This window comes from Amphibalanus amphitrite, unplaced genomic scaffold (genome assembly GCF_019059575.1).
Source record: "Amphibalanus amphitrite isolate SeventyFive unplaced genomic scaffold, NRLGWU_Aamphi_draft 000787F_arrow, whole genome shotgun sequence".
In the NCBI taxonomy this organism is placed as follows: Eukaryota; Metazoa; Arthropoda; class Thecostraca; order Balanomorpha; family Balanidae; genus Amphibalanus; species Amphibalanus amphitrite.
Genome location: NW_024882281.1, coordinates 78,527 through 95,024, shown reverse-complemented (window position 1 = coordinate 95,024; position 16,498 = coordinate 78,527). Strand labels below are relative to the sequence as shown.

Sequence of the window (16,498 nt, the reverse complement as noted above, 5' to 3'; positions counted from 1 at the left end):
TCCCAACCCAAATGGTATGTGACAGCATGAATGTAAGCAGTCTATATGTGACATGTATTACAAAACAGCAGCACCTTCACTGAGCACACCAACAACTGAGCATACCACTCACGTAACAAGGCTCTCGTACCGGCGCGGCGGAGACTAGTGGACACGGGCCGGCGCGGTTCGGTGGCCGGCCGGCCGGCGTCACGCGCGCTCCTCGAGCAGGTTACGTCCGTCTATGAGCGCGCCCAGGAAGGCCAGCTTGTCGGCGGTCTCGGCCAGCGCCATGCTGTTCCAGTGGTGCGGGTGGACGGTGCGCACCGTGTAGCCGAGCATCTCCAGGTGGCGGCGGCGCAGCAGCTGGCCGCCCGTCGGCTGCGGACGGTTCGTGCAGTACTCGTGCGTGGAGGGCACCAGCAGTGCCAAGCTGAGGGCAGAGGGACCGGTCAGGGGGGGGGAGGCACCGACACTGCCGGACGGAGGGGGGGGGGGTTAGGTGGCACCAGCAGTGCCACGCTGAGGGCAGAGGGACCGGTCAGGGGGCACCGACACTGCCGGACGGAGGGGGGGGGGGTCAGGTGGCACCAGCAGTGCCACGCTGAGGGCAGAGGGACCGGTCAGGGGGCACCGACACTGCCGGACGGCCGGGGGGGGGGGGGTCAGGTGGCACCAGCGGCGCCACGCTGAGGGCAGAGGGGCCGGTCAGGGGGCACCGACACTGCCGGACGGAGGGGGGCGGGTCAGGTGGCACCAGCGGCGCCACACCGACGGACAGGCGGCGGGTCGGGGGAGAGGGATGGTGACTTCGGCCTTGTGGATTATACCAGAGAAGGTCCGCTACCAACACGAAACGACGAGCATGTCAGGTCAGCTCAGGTTAAAAGGGAGATTCTGAATGTGGGACAGTGGGTGGGATAGTGGTTGCTGAGACGAGATAGTCGAATGATTAATATAAACGCGCCCAGTGTGTGCCGTAAGCCATCAGTGGTTTTGCTGGCCGACCAGTGCTGTATGGCGGCAGCTGAGAAAGCGGGATGTTTACCTCCGGGGCACACTGGGCTTAGAACAAAACAGTCCAGCAAAAAGAGTCGCGGCCCGGTCCGTCGTCTCACAAAACACAAGGTCACGACAGAGATGGCGGCGGGGCGTGAGAGGACTGTACAGCACACGCCTCTCCTCACTGACCTAATAGCTCTCCCCTCTGACCTGGTGACCCGTCCCTCCCCGGTGAGTGGTGACCCGTCCCTCCCCTGAGTACCTGGTGACCCGTCCCCCCCCCTGAGTACTTGGTGACCCTCTCCTCCCCCCCCCCGAGTACCTGGTGACCCGTGGTCCGTCCGTGTCGGTGAAGCCGCCGTCGGGCCGCCGGTACACCACCAGGTCGGCGGTGAACTGGTACCCGGCGGCGCGCACCCCGCAGTGAACGCGGTCGGCGCCCCCGACCAGCGCCGACAGCGTGTCGCGCACCTCAGCCACCAGCTGCCGGTGCGCCGCGCCCGTGGCTGGGTCTGAGGGGGGCGGGGGGGGTCAGAGGCCGGGTCTGCGACTGAGCGGACGGGGCACTGTGCTGACTGACGCACTGGGGAGTCGGGCCGGGTCTGCGGGACGGGGGGCGGGGTCAGGGGCCGGGTCTGCGACAGAGCGGACGGGGGACTATAGTGACGTACCGAGGAGTCGGGCCGGGTCTCTGCCGGAGTCGGGGAGACTGGGTCTGCGGCTGGGTTAGATCGAGAGGGCAGGTCGGGAGACGACGAGGCGGGATACAATGACTGCGAAAATGGGACGGATTCAAACGGACACGGTTTAGCTGAATAGTTAGCCAAACATCACTATTGGGCCGAATTCCCCTGGCCTTTACCATACATTTATACATGGTGGAGTAAGTCACACCTCCACACGTCCTGATCGGCAGCGTCCGGGCGCGGCGCCCCCGGCTCCGCGCTCTCACCGGGCAGTCCCTTGGCGTAGACGTCTGTGAACCAGGGCACGCTCTGGTCGGGCAGGTTGAGCCGGACGGCGCGGTTCACCTCCATCTGCAGCCGCCGCAGCCGGGTGGCCGCCGACTGGGCACCCGCAGCGCGGACGGCCGGCGCGGTCGGCCCGCCGCCGGCCGGCGCCTGCTGCAGCGCGCCCTGCCGACAGCACAGACAGTCAACGGACACCCGCAGATCAGACCACCGGGGACGGCCAGCCGCCGGCCGGCGCCTGCTGCTGCGCGCCCTGCCGACAGGGCGGCGGTCAGTGTACGCGTCGCACATATACCGAATGGTGGACTGTGCCCGTGGGGTGGGTGCGTGACGCGTACAGTCTACTGATAAAGTGTACCGGCAGACAGGGCCGAGGAAAAAATGGACTTGGCTAATGCCCGCATAACTTGTTACAGCCGACAATCCAGTTTGGCAGTTCCCAACAAGATACATTTTGATGACGCAACAATGAGCGCTCCAATTGCTGATTTAGGAAAGGAGCAAACTGAAACCCCTCGCCTCATTAACATTAAAGGTAGTGTGCCACCTTTGAAAGATTTCCCATTTTATTTTTCCTAGGATAAGAAGCTTCTGTTTTTACCTAATATCGCAAAAAAAAATCAAAAATGGGCCTGGAATAGTGCCTTTTTCGCCTAAAAGTTTTTCGGTTTTTAGATATGTATAACAACTGTAGTGGGCTCACCTGCAAACAGGCGTCGGGCAACAATCGCGAATGCGGCGCACTTGTGACAATAAGCAAAGGTCATTATAGTGTTACGACCATACGACGTACGGGAATGAGTTATCAGCTGTCTTATCGTAGACAACACAATGTCGAGCCTTAAACTGTAATCCCGTATTGGTATTGTTTCTTTTATTTGGCTGTCGAACATTATTTATGGTTTCAAATATGATTTTATGTAAAATAATTGATATGAAAAAGCCGTCTTATAAGTTATGACCCCATTTCACCACACGCAAGTGGCAGAAATGACAATGATCAGCTGACGCATTTTTCTTGGCCGAAGTCAGAGCGCGCGGCCCAACGCACCACGCGTATTTGGAAATTCCGACCTCGACGAGCATCAGAAGCCACCTAACAGGCGTGTTCGAAACCGCAGGAGATGATGATGAACGGGTTTATCGAAACTTGATTGGATGAGCATATCGGTAATAGCGATTTCAGTGTGTGCATTTATTGTTCATAGTGGTGTGAAATGTGGTTGGGGTACGACCGACAACCCGTCGGGGCGAATTTCGCACTGGGGTACTCAAAATTTGAAGAATTTAAGACGTTTCCATGAGTTTTGAAGGTATGGATAAGTTCTAAAAATCCGGTTCTCCTTATCTGGGCCATTAACTCCATACGGTCCAAGAAAGCTGGCACACTACCTTTAATGTATCCCCATCTCTGGCCCATCTCCGCCGTCCGGAAGGTCCCATCCTCCCCTACCGCCAGCAGTATATCCGGGCTCTCCACCCGTTTACCAAAGTAGTATAGTTACTGTCTGTTCGACCATGTGCTGGATCTGCCGCTCGGTCTTATCCAGGAAGGCCTGGCCGAGGACGGTGCGCGCCAGCTGAGCGGGCAGCTGGCCGTACAGACAGAGCGACAGACAGGCGCGCAGGGTGCTCTCGGCCGTCAGTCGGTACAGACTCCTGGCAGAGGGGACAGAGGGACCGTCAGTCGGTACAGGCTCCTGGCAGAGGGGTCAGAGGGACCGTCAGTCGGTACAGGCTCCTAGCAGAGGGGACAGAGGGACCGTCAGTCGGTACAGGCTCCTAGCAGAGGGGACAGAGGGACCGTCAGTCGATACAGGCTCCTGGCAGAGGGGACAGAGGGACCGTCAGACGGTACAGGCTCCTGGCAGAGGGGACAGAGGGACCGTCGGTCGATACAGGCTCCTGGCGGAGGGGACAGGGGGGTCGGAGTGTACACAGACAGGGTCGTGTCGTCAGTCAGTACAGGCTCCTAGCGGAGGGGACAGAGGGACCGTCAGTCGGTACAGGCTCCCGGCAGAGGGGTCGGGGTGTTACATACAGTCGGTACAGGCTCCTAGCAGAGGGGACAGAGGGACCGTCAGTCGGTACAGACTCCTCGCAGAGGGGACTGAGGGACCGTCAGTCGGTACAGGCTCCTAGCAGAGGGGACAGAGGGACCGTCAGTCGGTACAGGCTCCTGGCAGAGAGGACAGAGGGTCGGAGTGTACACAGACAGGGTGGTGTCGTCAGATGGTACAGGCTCCAGCTGGCTCGAATAGACAGATACACCAACAAATGTAGCATTGCCCCACGCCCCAGGACCTCCCAGTCCAGACTCTTAAAGTTCCCAGTCCAGGCTCCCCAGACCTCCCAGTCCAGACACACCCAGACCTCCCAGTCCAGACTCCCCAGATCTCCCAGTCCTGAATCACCCCTCCCAGTCCAGACTCCCCAGACCTCCCAGTCTGAGACTCATCCCTACCAGTCCAGACTCACCACTCCCAGTCCCAGACTCACTCTGATCTCCCAGTCCAGACTCCCAGACCTCCCAGTCCCACACTCACCCTGACCTCCCAGTCCCACACTCACCCTGACCTCCCAGTCCCACACTCACCCTGACCTCCCAGTCCCACACTCACCCTGACCTCCCAGTCCAGACTCATCATGACCTCCCAGTCCCAGACGCTGACCCTGATCTCCCAGTCCAGACTCATCATAACCTCCCAGTCCCAGACACCACCCCAGACCTCCCAGTCCCAGACTCACCCGGACCTCCCAGTCCAGACTCCCCAAAGTTCCCAGTCCCAGAGGCCAGACACTCCCCCTGACCTCCCAGTCACACACTCACCCTGACCTCCCAGTCCAGACTCATCATGACCTCCCAGTCCCAGACGCTGCCCCTGATCTCCCAGTCCAGACTCATCATAATCTCCCAGTCCCAGAGACCACCCCTGACCTCCCAGTCCAGACTCCCCGGACCTCTCAGTCAGTCCAGACCTCCCAGTCCCAGACTCCCCAGACCTCCCAGACCCAGACTCATCATGACCTCCCAGTCCCAGAATCACCCAGACCTCCCAGTCCAGACTCACCCAGACTTCCCAGGCCAGCCTCACCCCTCCCAGTCTAGACTCCCCAGATCTCCCAGTCCAGACCCACCCTGACCTCCCAGTCCAACACTCACCCAGACCTCCCAGTCCCATACACCACCCCTGACCTCCCAGTCCAGACTCACCAGATATCCCAGTCCAGACTCACCCCTCCCAGTCCCAGGCTCACCCCGGACCTCCCAATCCAACACTCACCCAGACCTCCCAGTCCCACACTCACCCTGACCTCCCAGTCCAACACTCACCCTGACCTCCCAGTCCAACACTCACCCTGACCTCCCAGTCCAGACTCACCACTCCCAGTCCAGACTCACCCTGACCTCCCAGTCTAGACTCCCCAGACCTCCCAGTCCCAGACTCACCCGGATCTCCCAGTCCAGACTCACCCCTCCCAGTCCCAGACTCATCCTTGACCTCCCAGTCCAGACACTCACCCAGACCTCCCAGTCCAACACTCACCCTGACCTCCCAGTCCAGACTCCCCCGGACCTCCCAGTCCAGACTCCCCAAAGTTTCCCAGTCCCAGACTCCCCAAAGTTCCCAGTCCCAGAGGCCAGACACTCCCCCTGACCTCCCAGTCCAGACTCACCCAGACCTCCCAGTCCAGACTCACCTGGAGACGATGTCGGCGGCCGCGGCCAAGAAGTCGTCGAACGGGCCCGAGTCGGCCGGCCAGTAGCCGGTCCGAAACGCCGCCGACAGCACACGCTCGGCCACCACGCCCGTCACGTGGTCACGGTGCTCCACCACGTGCCTGCCCGCACAGCGGTCACGTGACAGGCAGGGACGGCTGCCCGGACTTACAACGGAGCGGTTAGAATGGTTTGATTAGACAGGATCATAAGACACCCTGAAAGACAGCTGCCGTAACGCGTACTCAGAGCCAGACGCACGACTAGCCTCATTGACTTTTCACCAGTTCCCACCCCGTCCGGTCATGTCCCACCTGCAGAGCGTCTCCATGACGGCGTCGTCGGCGTAGCGCGCCCCCTCCAGGCAGCTGGCCAGCTTGTCGACGGCGCGTGAGGTGAGCTCACTTCCGGTACCGTCGGGCGCCTCTGTGAGGGCGCGGAACCGGGCCAGCGCCGCTCCCAGCACGGAGGTGTTGCCGGGAACGACACCGCGCCGGCGCAACGCCGCGCCCGCCAGCCACACCACTGCCTCTGGGGGAGAGGCCGGGGAACGGGTCAGAGTTAGCAGACCTCAGCGGCCACTCACCACTGCCTCTGGGGGAGAGGCCGGGGAACGGGTCAGAGTTTAGCAGACCTCAGCGGCCACTCACCACCGCCTTTCGGAGGAAGAGAGGGGGATAGGTCAGATTTAAACAGAATAATTTTCTGACGGGACTGGCCGCAATCCAAGATATCCTCACCCCTCAGTCACACTCAATGCACAGTCCGCTCCAGCAAGGTCATGCTTACGCACGGGGCAGATAATTTGACTAGGGTGTGGGCAAGACTAAGCACAAAGGAAGGGTACTAACCACTAGGAACAACATAAGATGACAAAAACTTTTCAACGATTTTTAGTTCAATATGTTTGACAGACGCATTTCAATATGCTTGCATATTACCCTGGTGATGTGAAATCACTGCAACTCTGCCTCAAATTCCTCTTATGCCGTAAAATGTATAAATATCCCTTAACTCGCCGGTCTTAAACTCATAAACATAAATTGTTTAATTACCAGTAAAACGCCTTTTGGGCGAAGAACGAGCGAGCGAGATAGTGAGCCCTGCACGTGCGGAAGGGCGAGAGGGTACATCCAGCGGGCTTGCGCAAAGCACCCTTCTAACCGGTCGCTAGCGGTGTACCAAATTTGAACGCAATCGGCCCAGACGTTCCTGAGATCTGGAAGCGGCATTCTGCACGTGCGCACGTGCAAACGGGGTCCAAACTGACTTTTGCACGGCACCCTGCTAACTAGTTCCCAACCGTGTACCAAATTTGAGCGCAATCGGCCCAGCCGTTCTCGAGATCTGGAAGCGCCCCCTGCACGTGCGCACGTGCAGTAGCACCCTAACCGCAACACATGGGAATGCATTGCCTGGTAGGTGCCTACCTGTATGCCAAGTTTCAGCGAAATCGCCCCAGTAATTACCGAGTTACTGAAATGGGAACAAATCTGGTACCTCTTCTTTTTGTATTTTGCACGTGCAGTGGGGGTCACTCACATAGATCAAGAGTAGGGTAACCCGCGCCCCACTGGGGGGGGGGCTATTTATAGCCCCCCTCCCGTTTTTCTGCAATAACTTCCAAACCGCTTGACGTATCAACGCCAAACTTTCAGTACCTTCGGCTGCATCAATTTGACACCTTGTGTCAAAATTTGAACTTCGTAGCTGCCATAGGTCGGCCGGAAATGACGTCAGAGTGACGTCATGTTCGTCCGATTTCGACGCAAAACATTGAACCACGGCAATCGCTCCCAAGAGCTCAGTTTTTAAGCTAGATCCAATTTCTTTGCATGAAAGGACTCAGAATTGACCGCGCTATCAAACTGCTATCTCGGATTTTCAAAATTTTGAAAATTTCGAAAATTTTATATAATAATATTCAAAATTTATATTTTTATTTTTTTTTTTCAAAAAGTTTTTGACTTTTCGAAAAAACCGGAATATACAGGGTGTTGCAGATAAATCCGACACTTGAGAGGCAAAATACGAAATCGGCAATGAAAGCATGAATATTGCACACACAGGCCTGGCGTTTTATTCAGCACCAGTTCAAGTCCTATGCTGCACTTCTACTCGATGTAACCGCCGTCGGCGGCGACGACCATCTCAAGCCGAGGGCGAAATGATTCGCACGCCTTGGCGACCGTGTCCTTGTCTACGGCGGCGAACTCTGCCACGATGGCGGCCTTGAGAGAGTCGACGGTATTGTGTGCGTGCTTGTTGGTCTTGGCCTCGATCACGCCCTAGAAGAAATAATCGAGGGGGTTGCAGTCAGGTGAGGAGGGCGGCCACAAGTCCGGTGACCAGTGGTGAGGGACGTTGTTGAGCAGCCACGCCTGCGTCGTCCTGGCCTTGTGCGCCGGGGCGGAGTCTTGCTGGAAGACGTGGGGGCGTCCGTTGGCGATCCTGTGTTTGTGTTTTGGGGGAGGCAATTGATCATGGAGATGTAACATACTGCCCAACTTTTCATCGTGAGGATAGCACACGAATAAACACGTTTTTTCCAAGTGTCGGATTTACCTGCAACGCCCTGTATGTGACAGAAAGCATGATTATGACTAACTCTAGCAAGTTTTAGCTAAATATCTTCAAAAATGGCCAAGTTATACGCATTATTGCAAAAAATTCACAATTATTAATTTTTCAAATCAATTTTTCAGTACGTATTTGACATCGTACACCAATATAAATGGCACCATCGTGTTCCTGAGCTCAAACTGCATCCAATAGACACCTTTTTTGTTGAAAAATTTTAACTTCAAAAATTTGACCTTTTTTGACCTGAAAGTGACCTGACCTAAGCTAAATTCGACTCAAAATGACCTTGAATGACACAGACGACATCAAATTCGAAATCTATGGCCTAAATGGACCATAAAACATGTGTCACGTGACCGACGCATGATATAATATTTTCGTGACCTGTGATGACCTGACCCTGACCTGAAAATCAAAGTGCAAGTTTGGTACCCTCAAGGTATCTAGAGCATCTGTTCACGAGTGTGGAAACCAAAAATGAGCCTGATCTGACTTGTAAGACGGCGGCCAGAGCCCAAAATGTGAACAAGCCAAAGTGCTAATAATTTTTACTTTGACCTGACCTGTGACGTCATCGGTGACCTCGAGGTCAATGAAATTAGGTTTCGCTCGACAGTTTTTCCGGGGCTATCAGACGCCGTTTGAATTTTGACGATCGGCCCAGTAGTTTCGGAGTTAGGAGGGGGGGGCTACGAATAGCCCCCCCCCCCAGTAGGGCGTGTTATACACAGACCCCAGTGGGGCGCGGGGTAAGGGCGGGTAAGAGTACGCGGGCGATAAGAGTACGCATCAGCTGTTTCGGTTGCTTAGCAACGCGGGTTTGTCGAGTTCATGAAGTGACATGAAGCCGCCAGTACGTGCATGTCACCAACGGAACGTGGGCGTTGAGCGGCGACGCTGTTGAGTTTAAGGCGATGAATATTATTTTCGAGCGTTATGATATTATTATGATATGGTACAATAATTTTGATACTTGGCAGTTGAGATAAGGTACATTTCCGTGATTGTTGTGGGAAACTTGTGAGGTTATCTGGGGAAATACTGTACAGTGCAATATTCTGTTTGCGAAGTTTTGCACAACGTTTCGGGGTTGTTTTGTGCGCGAATTGCATGTACGGTAAGAGGACGCACTGTTCAGGAGGGTAAGAGTACGCAGAATTATACATTAAATCGACTATACAGAAATATAGAATTATTAATCTTTCGCTCAATGACGTTTGATTTGTAGGTATATCATCAATGGAGCACTGTGATGCAGATGCGTACCCGAAATTCTTCCAAATACGAGTTATTCTCCTTTTTGATCGTGCATTTTTTTCAGAAACACACGACATGATTATTTCCTGATTTATAGACTTGAAAGATTTATTTTGTTTTTCTTTTTGGATACTAGAATTAACTTAAATGCCTTCTGAGTTTGAAGTTAAGCATTTGGACAGTGCAAGCTGCATAGGTGTGTGTTCATATGCTTGCGTACTCCACCCGCCTGGCGTGCGTACTCTTACACACCCCATATGGTAAGAGTACGCAAGTGCAACGGTTCAGAAAATTTCAGTTTTAGACCACTTCCATTTACGCTGAAGGATCGTTGCCCCATGGGTTGATGGCTAATTCAATGAACTTTAATATTCCCTATTTGCGATTTCTTTCCTTCAAATATTAAACAAATGAGAGCAAGAAATCCACTAAGTGCGTACTCTTATACGACTTCACCCTATCCTATTTTTGGTAGAAGGGATGCTGCTACCCTATAAAAATTACCGCAAGACAATCGCTCAAGCGGCTGCTGAGATATGAGCCTCTCAAAATCACTACTTTTGCAAAACAGCTTGAACACCCTTGACTTTTCACGTGGCACGTGCCACGACGGTCACTGAGATGTATCAAAAGTGGTCAATTACGGGGTAGAAGGGATGGGGCTACCCAGTAAAAAAGACCGCAGGCCAATCGGTCCAGCGGTTGCTGAGATATAAGCCTCTCAAAAGCGTTACAGGCCGGGCCGGGCCGGGCCGGGCCGCTCATACTGAGATTTTTCCCTTATATTGAAAAGACTCAATTCGCTCGCTGCGCTCGCTCGCTCGTAACAAAAAAAGAGCGACATGGTCGGTCTCATAAACCAAAATTGCCACGGACCTCCCTCTCACAACCCCCCTCCCTTCACTCTCTGCCTTGGAAATGATTCAGAGAAAACCATAGATGTCAGCGCCGGCAGCAGCCGGACGGTGGCGGTATTCCGCGGACCTACCGGTGGATGTCAGCGCCGGCAGTAGCCGGACGGTGGCGGTATTCCGCGGACCTACCGGTGGATGTCACTTGTCAGCGCCGGCAGCAGCCGGACGGTGGCGTATTTAGCGGACCTACCAGTGGATGTCAGCGCCGGCAGCAGCCGGACGGTGGCGGTATTCCGCGGACCTACCGGACGGTGGCGGTGTTCCGCGGACCTACCGGTGGATGTCAGCACCGGCAGTAGCCGAACGGTGGCGGTATTCCGCGGACCTACCGGACGGTGGCGGTGTTCCGCGGACCTACCGGTGGATGTCAGCCTGCGCCGGCAGCAGTAACGGCCGGTGGCGTATTTAGCGGACCTACCGGTGGATGTCAGCGCCGGCAGCAGCCGGACGGTGGCGTTGTTGAGCGCCACAGTCAGCTGGGTGAGCTGGTGCAGGTGCTCGGTGGACTGCGGCGTCCGGGCGCGATCGACACGAGACCGGCCGATATGGATCTGCGGACAAAATACCATCTCAAGGTCGCGATTCATTGACTGAAGATAGAAAGTGAACATAAATAAAGCAGTAAAAAGAGAAACAAAACATAAGTGCATGTCGTAACCCGCTCTAACGTCACGGGATAAAACAAAACGTTTGAAGTTCGTAACGTGGTCGAGTGTTCCACTCTCCCCACACAACAAAGTAGGTGATGAAACCGGCCTCCAGCACCGAACGGGGAGCGCGCGCCTATCCCTCAGCGACACAGTGCCTCGGTTCTCCCCCTCTCCCTCTCCTCTTACCGCTCTGGAGAGCCGGCTGACACGCCCCCTCCCCGGCCCTGGAGAGCCGGCTGACACGCCCCCTCCCCGGTCCCGGGGAGCCGGTTGACGCGTCCCTCTCCTCCCCCTCTTACCGCTCTGGAGAGCCGGTTGACGCGGTGCGTGGAGAGCTGGTCGTTGTCGGCCAGCCGCAGCAGCCGCTGCAGCAGCTCGGAGGGCACCGGCCGGCCGCCGTACGCCACCAGGAACGAGGCCAGCTCCACCAGCCGGTTGGTGCTCACCACCGCGCGGCAGTGCAGCTCCAGGCGCCGGCCCAGCTCGGCCTCCAGCTCCGGCAGACCGCAGCTGGGCGACAGCTGCAAACGGACTGGGAGGGTTACACAATGACCGTGGACAGCAGCAAACGGACGGACAGGGGTAGACTAAACGCTGAAGCAGACTCTTTTCGCATTAAGGAAATCGCAGCGCGAGAACCGATTCAAATACATTATAATTCTCGCCGCATCAATGGCATGCGTGAGGTAGGTACGCGCGATTGATGCGAGCGTGCTTCCATGTATTAGAATAGGCTCTCGCACGCGATTTGCTGACTGCAGAAAGAGTCTGTTTCAGGCTTTACGTGCATCTGCCGAACTGGCAGGATAACGGACTAGTGGATAGGTACGAATTACGGACGGGGAGCGTAATGAGCTCCCCCCCCCCCCCAGCTTTTATGAAAAGTGTTAGCTGCAACACTACCACTATCCCGTTCCGTGGCTCCACCCGGGGTATCCTGAACCGGGTTTCCACCGACCTGCGCCATGTGGCTGAAGTAGGCCAGCGCGTGCCGCCGGGTGACGCTCTGCTCAGAGACGATCCAGGCGTCGGGCCGGTGCAGGGTGCGCAGGAACAGCTGCCAGAGCCGGCGGTGCTCGGCCGGCCGCTGCGGCCGCACCTCCGACAGCAGCTGGCGCGCGCGCTGCAGCTCCGTCAGCAGACGGATCCGGGACGCCTTGTCGGCCAGCGGCTCCGGCGCGTCCAGCCGGTCCTCGAGTCCCTGCAGCGAGTCCCTGCCCAGAGACAGGCCCACCGAGTCACACTGCGGTACGGGGTGGAACCGACCGGGTCTACGTCTACGTGACGGATATATGCAAATATGATTTTCAAAGAAGGGAAATTCAAATTCAAAGGCGGGAACCGAACGCCTGTCTGGTCTAAGACAGAGCTAGTGAAATTATCGTTGTCATGGTTTGCACACTCAACAGCTGTAATACGGTGAATACCTAACATATGTATAGGTAGCCAACGGGGTCACAGGAGTAGCAGCTGGTGCGGCCGGATCCCTCTCTGGCGCAGCGGCGCGGCCACTCACCGGGCGGTCCGCAGGATGCTGTCCCGCAGCCACTCACCGGGCGGTCCGCAGCAGGCTGTCCCGCAGCCACTCGGGAAAGATGCGGCTGGGAGCGGCCGTGTCGAGCAGGCGCAGCTGGGCCAGCTCGGCCGGTTCCTGGGAGAGCAGCGCCACCGCCCGCTCGGCCAGCAGCCGCTCCACGGCCGGGGACGCCTCGCGGAAGCGCAGCACCGCCTGCCCCAGCTGGCCGGTGACGGCGGCCGGCGGCCGCGGCTCGGCGCGCACGTACAGCGACGCCAGGTCGCGGCAGACCAGCGCCAGCCAGTGGCGCAGGCCGCGCGAGTTCAGCACCTTGAACAGCTTGAACACCGAGTCGACGTCGTCCGGCCCGACGTCGCGCTCGGCGATGAAGCGCCTCACCAGGTCCATGAAGCGGCGCTCGCCGTCCACCGAGACGTAGCTGAGAGCGCTGTGCAGCGCCGTGGCCAGCAGGCGCAGCTCGTGCCACGAGGCGCACGTGGCCGTATAGTGCGCCAGCGCGCGCAGGTAGGGTTGCACCAAGCGCGGCGGCCACGGCCGGGTCGAGTCGTGCAGCTGGAGACAGACGCCGAGTCGGCTGAGCGCCGTAAGCGAGAGGCGCGGCAGGCGGGCCGTGCACAGCTCCTCCAGCCGCGCCTGGGCCGCCTGCCAGTCGGGGCCCTCCAGACGCACCACACTGCAGGCGAGCAAACCATCAGTCACAGACCATGTCACCACACTGCTACTGGAGAACAGCAGCAGGCTACAAAAACATCAAAATTATTCTCGCATCAAACCCGCAGGTACTTATCCTATTAAACACTCAGCCTTTGGAATAGCTAACCTGATCTCAACATCCAGTGGATCCACAGAGGGCCACTGACCTGTAGAGGGCACAGACAAGTGCCAAGTCATCACAAGAGTCTGCCTGGCGCAGCAGCTCGTCCATCAGGCGGGTGTAGTCATCCGCAGGCAGCGAGCCAGGCTCCTCGTCGAGTTTGTGCAAGTCCCAGAGAGACACTACAGCCTGGCAGAGGTGGCGCGGGTCCGTGGACTCCCCCAGCACCACAAACACATTATCCACAGAGGTTGTCCTGTCAGATACCAGAATGCACATTATTTGTCAGGCCACAACTTATATGAAAATAAACTTAATGCTTGAAGCAAAAACTCAGAAGGGAAAAACAAGATAATGTTGTAACAAAATGGTACACCAGACATTCAAAGGCTTGAAAACATTCTATTTCTAATGCTTCATACAATTGATCTATGGGTAAAATCAAGCTTAAGCTGCTAAGTAGTTACTAGTTACACTTCTTAAATCCACTGCAATGTTTCATACATCCAGCTGCAGATTAACTGACCTTCCCATTGCCCTAAGTACAGGGTCATCTGAGTCTGGGTAGAGCTGAAGCCGTACATTGTCTGGCTCATCAGCCTCATCCAGCAGACTGCCAGAGTCATCCGTCTCATTGTCCGAGAATGGCCGGTACGGAGAGTGCTGGCAGGAATGCACCTTGTGTGTGCACAGATGTCGTTCAACCTGAAAGTCTACAATAGCATCTTTATTGGTTGCAGGTTCTTATTGTAGGAATGCAACATATTGTGAATGATTGGGTAGGTACCTACTCAGCTCATCTCAAATTAACACATCAAGATGCTTGGAGTCACAATTTACAAACTGAAATCAATACAAAAAGGATTAAAATGGTGGATGACATGGTTTCAGTTATCACAAAACTATGATTGAGCAGTCTGACACTTTTCTGGTATGATTGTTTTCTATTAAGAATCATAACTTTCTCACCTTTGAATTTTGATGCCCCTACAAAGTCAAATTCTGATTTCAGTTTCAAGTAAGAGAGTTGACAGGCATTTATTCGACGGAATCCTGGATGGTATCTTCCCTTAGGTCTACTTGTTACCCGTAAAACACGCATAACGTTCATCTCTTAGTAGCCCAAAATTTTACTGAAGTGCCATCCTACTGATACTGATACTGAATCACAGTGGATAGAAATATAATTAATCATATCGAAAGCAAGGTGTATTTACATGTGACAGACGTTTGTGGCGGGTTGCATACAATTCGCGTTCAAAGTTTCTTCTACGAGCAGCATCAACAGTACCACGAGAACTGAGCAATCAGCGCTCGTAGGAGCATGGCGCTGATTGGCCCAACGCATCCTCTGCGGGCAGCATTTGCATTGAACGAATAAATGAATAAATGAATGAATGAATGAATGCAGTGGCGGCGGAAGCAGGGGGGCAAGGGGGGCAGCTGCACCCTAAAGCTATGAAAAGGGGCGCCTCGAAAATCTGTAGAGAAGGCAGGAAGTTAAGAGGTGCGGCAGCCATAAAGCTGAGCAGTGCGACACCGCAACTGATAAAGGCACCTGTGACACGAAGAGGGTGGCAATGACGTGGGAAAAGTATCTTTTGATATGCTGAAGAGTGGAGGGCATCCTTATCTGACTTACCTGAAACAAAGGCAGATGCTGCCGACCCTGTCGAATATAATCTTGCCAGGCGATAAAGGCTAGGAGGGCGCAGCCACTCAAGAAGCGCGCCATGCGGAAGAGGGGCGCCAGCATGCGAAAGAGGGGCGCCTGTGTGTGGGACGAAAAAGAAACATTTATGGAGACGTCTTTGAAGGCGATAGCCTGCGAACGCCAACACGAACATATGAGAGCTTATAGCGCTGCAGGCTCCATGCGACAAAAAGGCAGAACTCGGCCTGATGGCCGATATGCGAGAGGAAATTAGTTTGTGTAACATTTATTGGGGGCGGTTTGCCGTTTACAACATATGAATGTTAAGGGAGGTCCGAGATTGGGGCCTGTAAAATTGCACTGTCCGTATGGGCGGTTACACCCCTAGTGCTAGGGCGTATTTTGCGTTTTTTTTTTACTGGGGAGATGATTATGACCAGGAATAGCACTCTGCAAACTTCTATGGGCGCCTGTATAGGGGCGAAACTGATTTTCCAGTGCAGGGACGGCCATCGGCATTGTGGGGCGGCATTCATTCCACTGGGGCGTCTGCCAGTGTTGAAGGGCGGTATTCATTTCAATGGGGCGCCCGTTGGTGTTGAAGGGCGACATGTATCACCTGGGGCGCCTATCGGAGATTGGGGCGGCATTAATTTCACTGAGGCGCCTATCGGCGTTGACGGGTGGTATTTATTCATCCGGGGCGCTTATCGGTGGTATAGGCCGGCATTCGCTTCACTGAGGTGCCTATCGTTGTTTTAACCCTCGCCCATGTAGGGGGGGGGGGTTGGTGCAACCCCCCCCCTGAGGTTTTTCTTAGCTACACGCCGAACCGTTTCAGATAGCTTGCTCAAATTTTCAGTACCCTTTGGGGCATCCTTTGCGCAACTTTTGGTATTTTTTTGTCAAGGTCATGTCAGGTCACGGAGTTATGACGTCATAAAGGGAACAACCTCCGGCCAGATTTACGCTAAATTGGAGATTGCTTCACATTGGTATAAATGCCGATTGACCTGACACACTAATGGATTGTTTTAGAATCACAACTGGCTGATTTGACATTGGCACAATGTCCGTTGACATTTTGAAGGTTACTAAAGGTCAAGGTAAGGTCAGTGACCTCGGTTGACCTGTAATGACTTCTTGCACTTGTATGCCTTTTCGGGGTATTTTGATGCCCTGAATTCGAATTTGCTGTCCATTTCAGGCATCGTCGATTGTTCCTTGTAGTTCATTTTGGGTCAGGGTCAGGTCAGTGACGTCACACGCCTGACGTGACCCAATGCACAAATGACCTTGCAGACTTCCGATGCTCCCAACGCATCATTTTTAGAGTTATGACATCGAAATACACACCAAAAGATAGAGAATTAATCAAGGATCACGATAGTGAAGGTTTTAAGTCGATATCTCTTA

At 55.2% G+C, this 16,498-nt stretch overlaps 1 protein-coding gene across 2 annotated transcripts; it reads right to left on the bottom strand.

Annotated features, from left to right (window-relative positions):
• Positions 1-33: 33 nt before the first annotated feature.
• LOC122366132 lies at positions 34-14,656 on the bottom strand. Of its 2 annotated transcripts, XM_043337990.1 has the most exons (13): positions 14,398-14,656; positions 13,955-14,141; positions 13,475-13,684; positions 12,631-13,287; positions 12,036-12,291; positions 11,377-11,598; positions 10,846-10,978; positions 5,988-6,204; positions 5,655-5,795; positions 3,458-3,611; positions 1,934-2,117; positions 1,304-1,493; positions 34-412 (listed from the first exon to the last, which is right to left on the bottom strand). In XM_043337990.1, exons 1-13 carry the CDS (start codon positions 14,537-14,539, stop codon positions 190-192), a joined length of 2,916 nt encoding a protein of 971 aa, XP_043193925.1. In that variant the 5' UTR covers positions 14,540-14,656; the 3' UTR covers positions 34-189. The 2 variants fall into 2 exon arrangements, with proteins under 2 accessions (XP_043193925.1, XP_043193924.1); XM_043337989.1 differs by lacking the exon at positions 14,398-14,656 and having other exon boundaries at positions 13,955-14,242.
• Between the last annotated feature and the right edge of the window lie 1,842 nt (positions 14,657-16,498).

Bases quoted from the DNA above. Each gene is read 5' to 3' on its own strand.
- LOC122366132 (XM_043337990.1), bottom strand. From the start codon at position 14,539: ATGAACGTTATGCGTGTTTTACGGGTAACAAGTAGACCTAAGGGAAGA. The intron at 10,979-11,376 runs GTAAGAGGGGGA...TTTTGTCCGCAG, and splicing joins TCAACCGGCTCTCCAGAGCG to ATCCATATCGGCCGGTCTCG. The intron at 6,205-10,845 runs GTAGGTCCGCTA...CCTCTCCCCCAG, and splicing joins GCCGGCGCTGACATCCACCG to AGGCAGTGGTGTGGCTGGCG.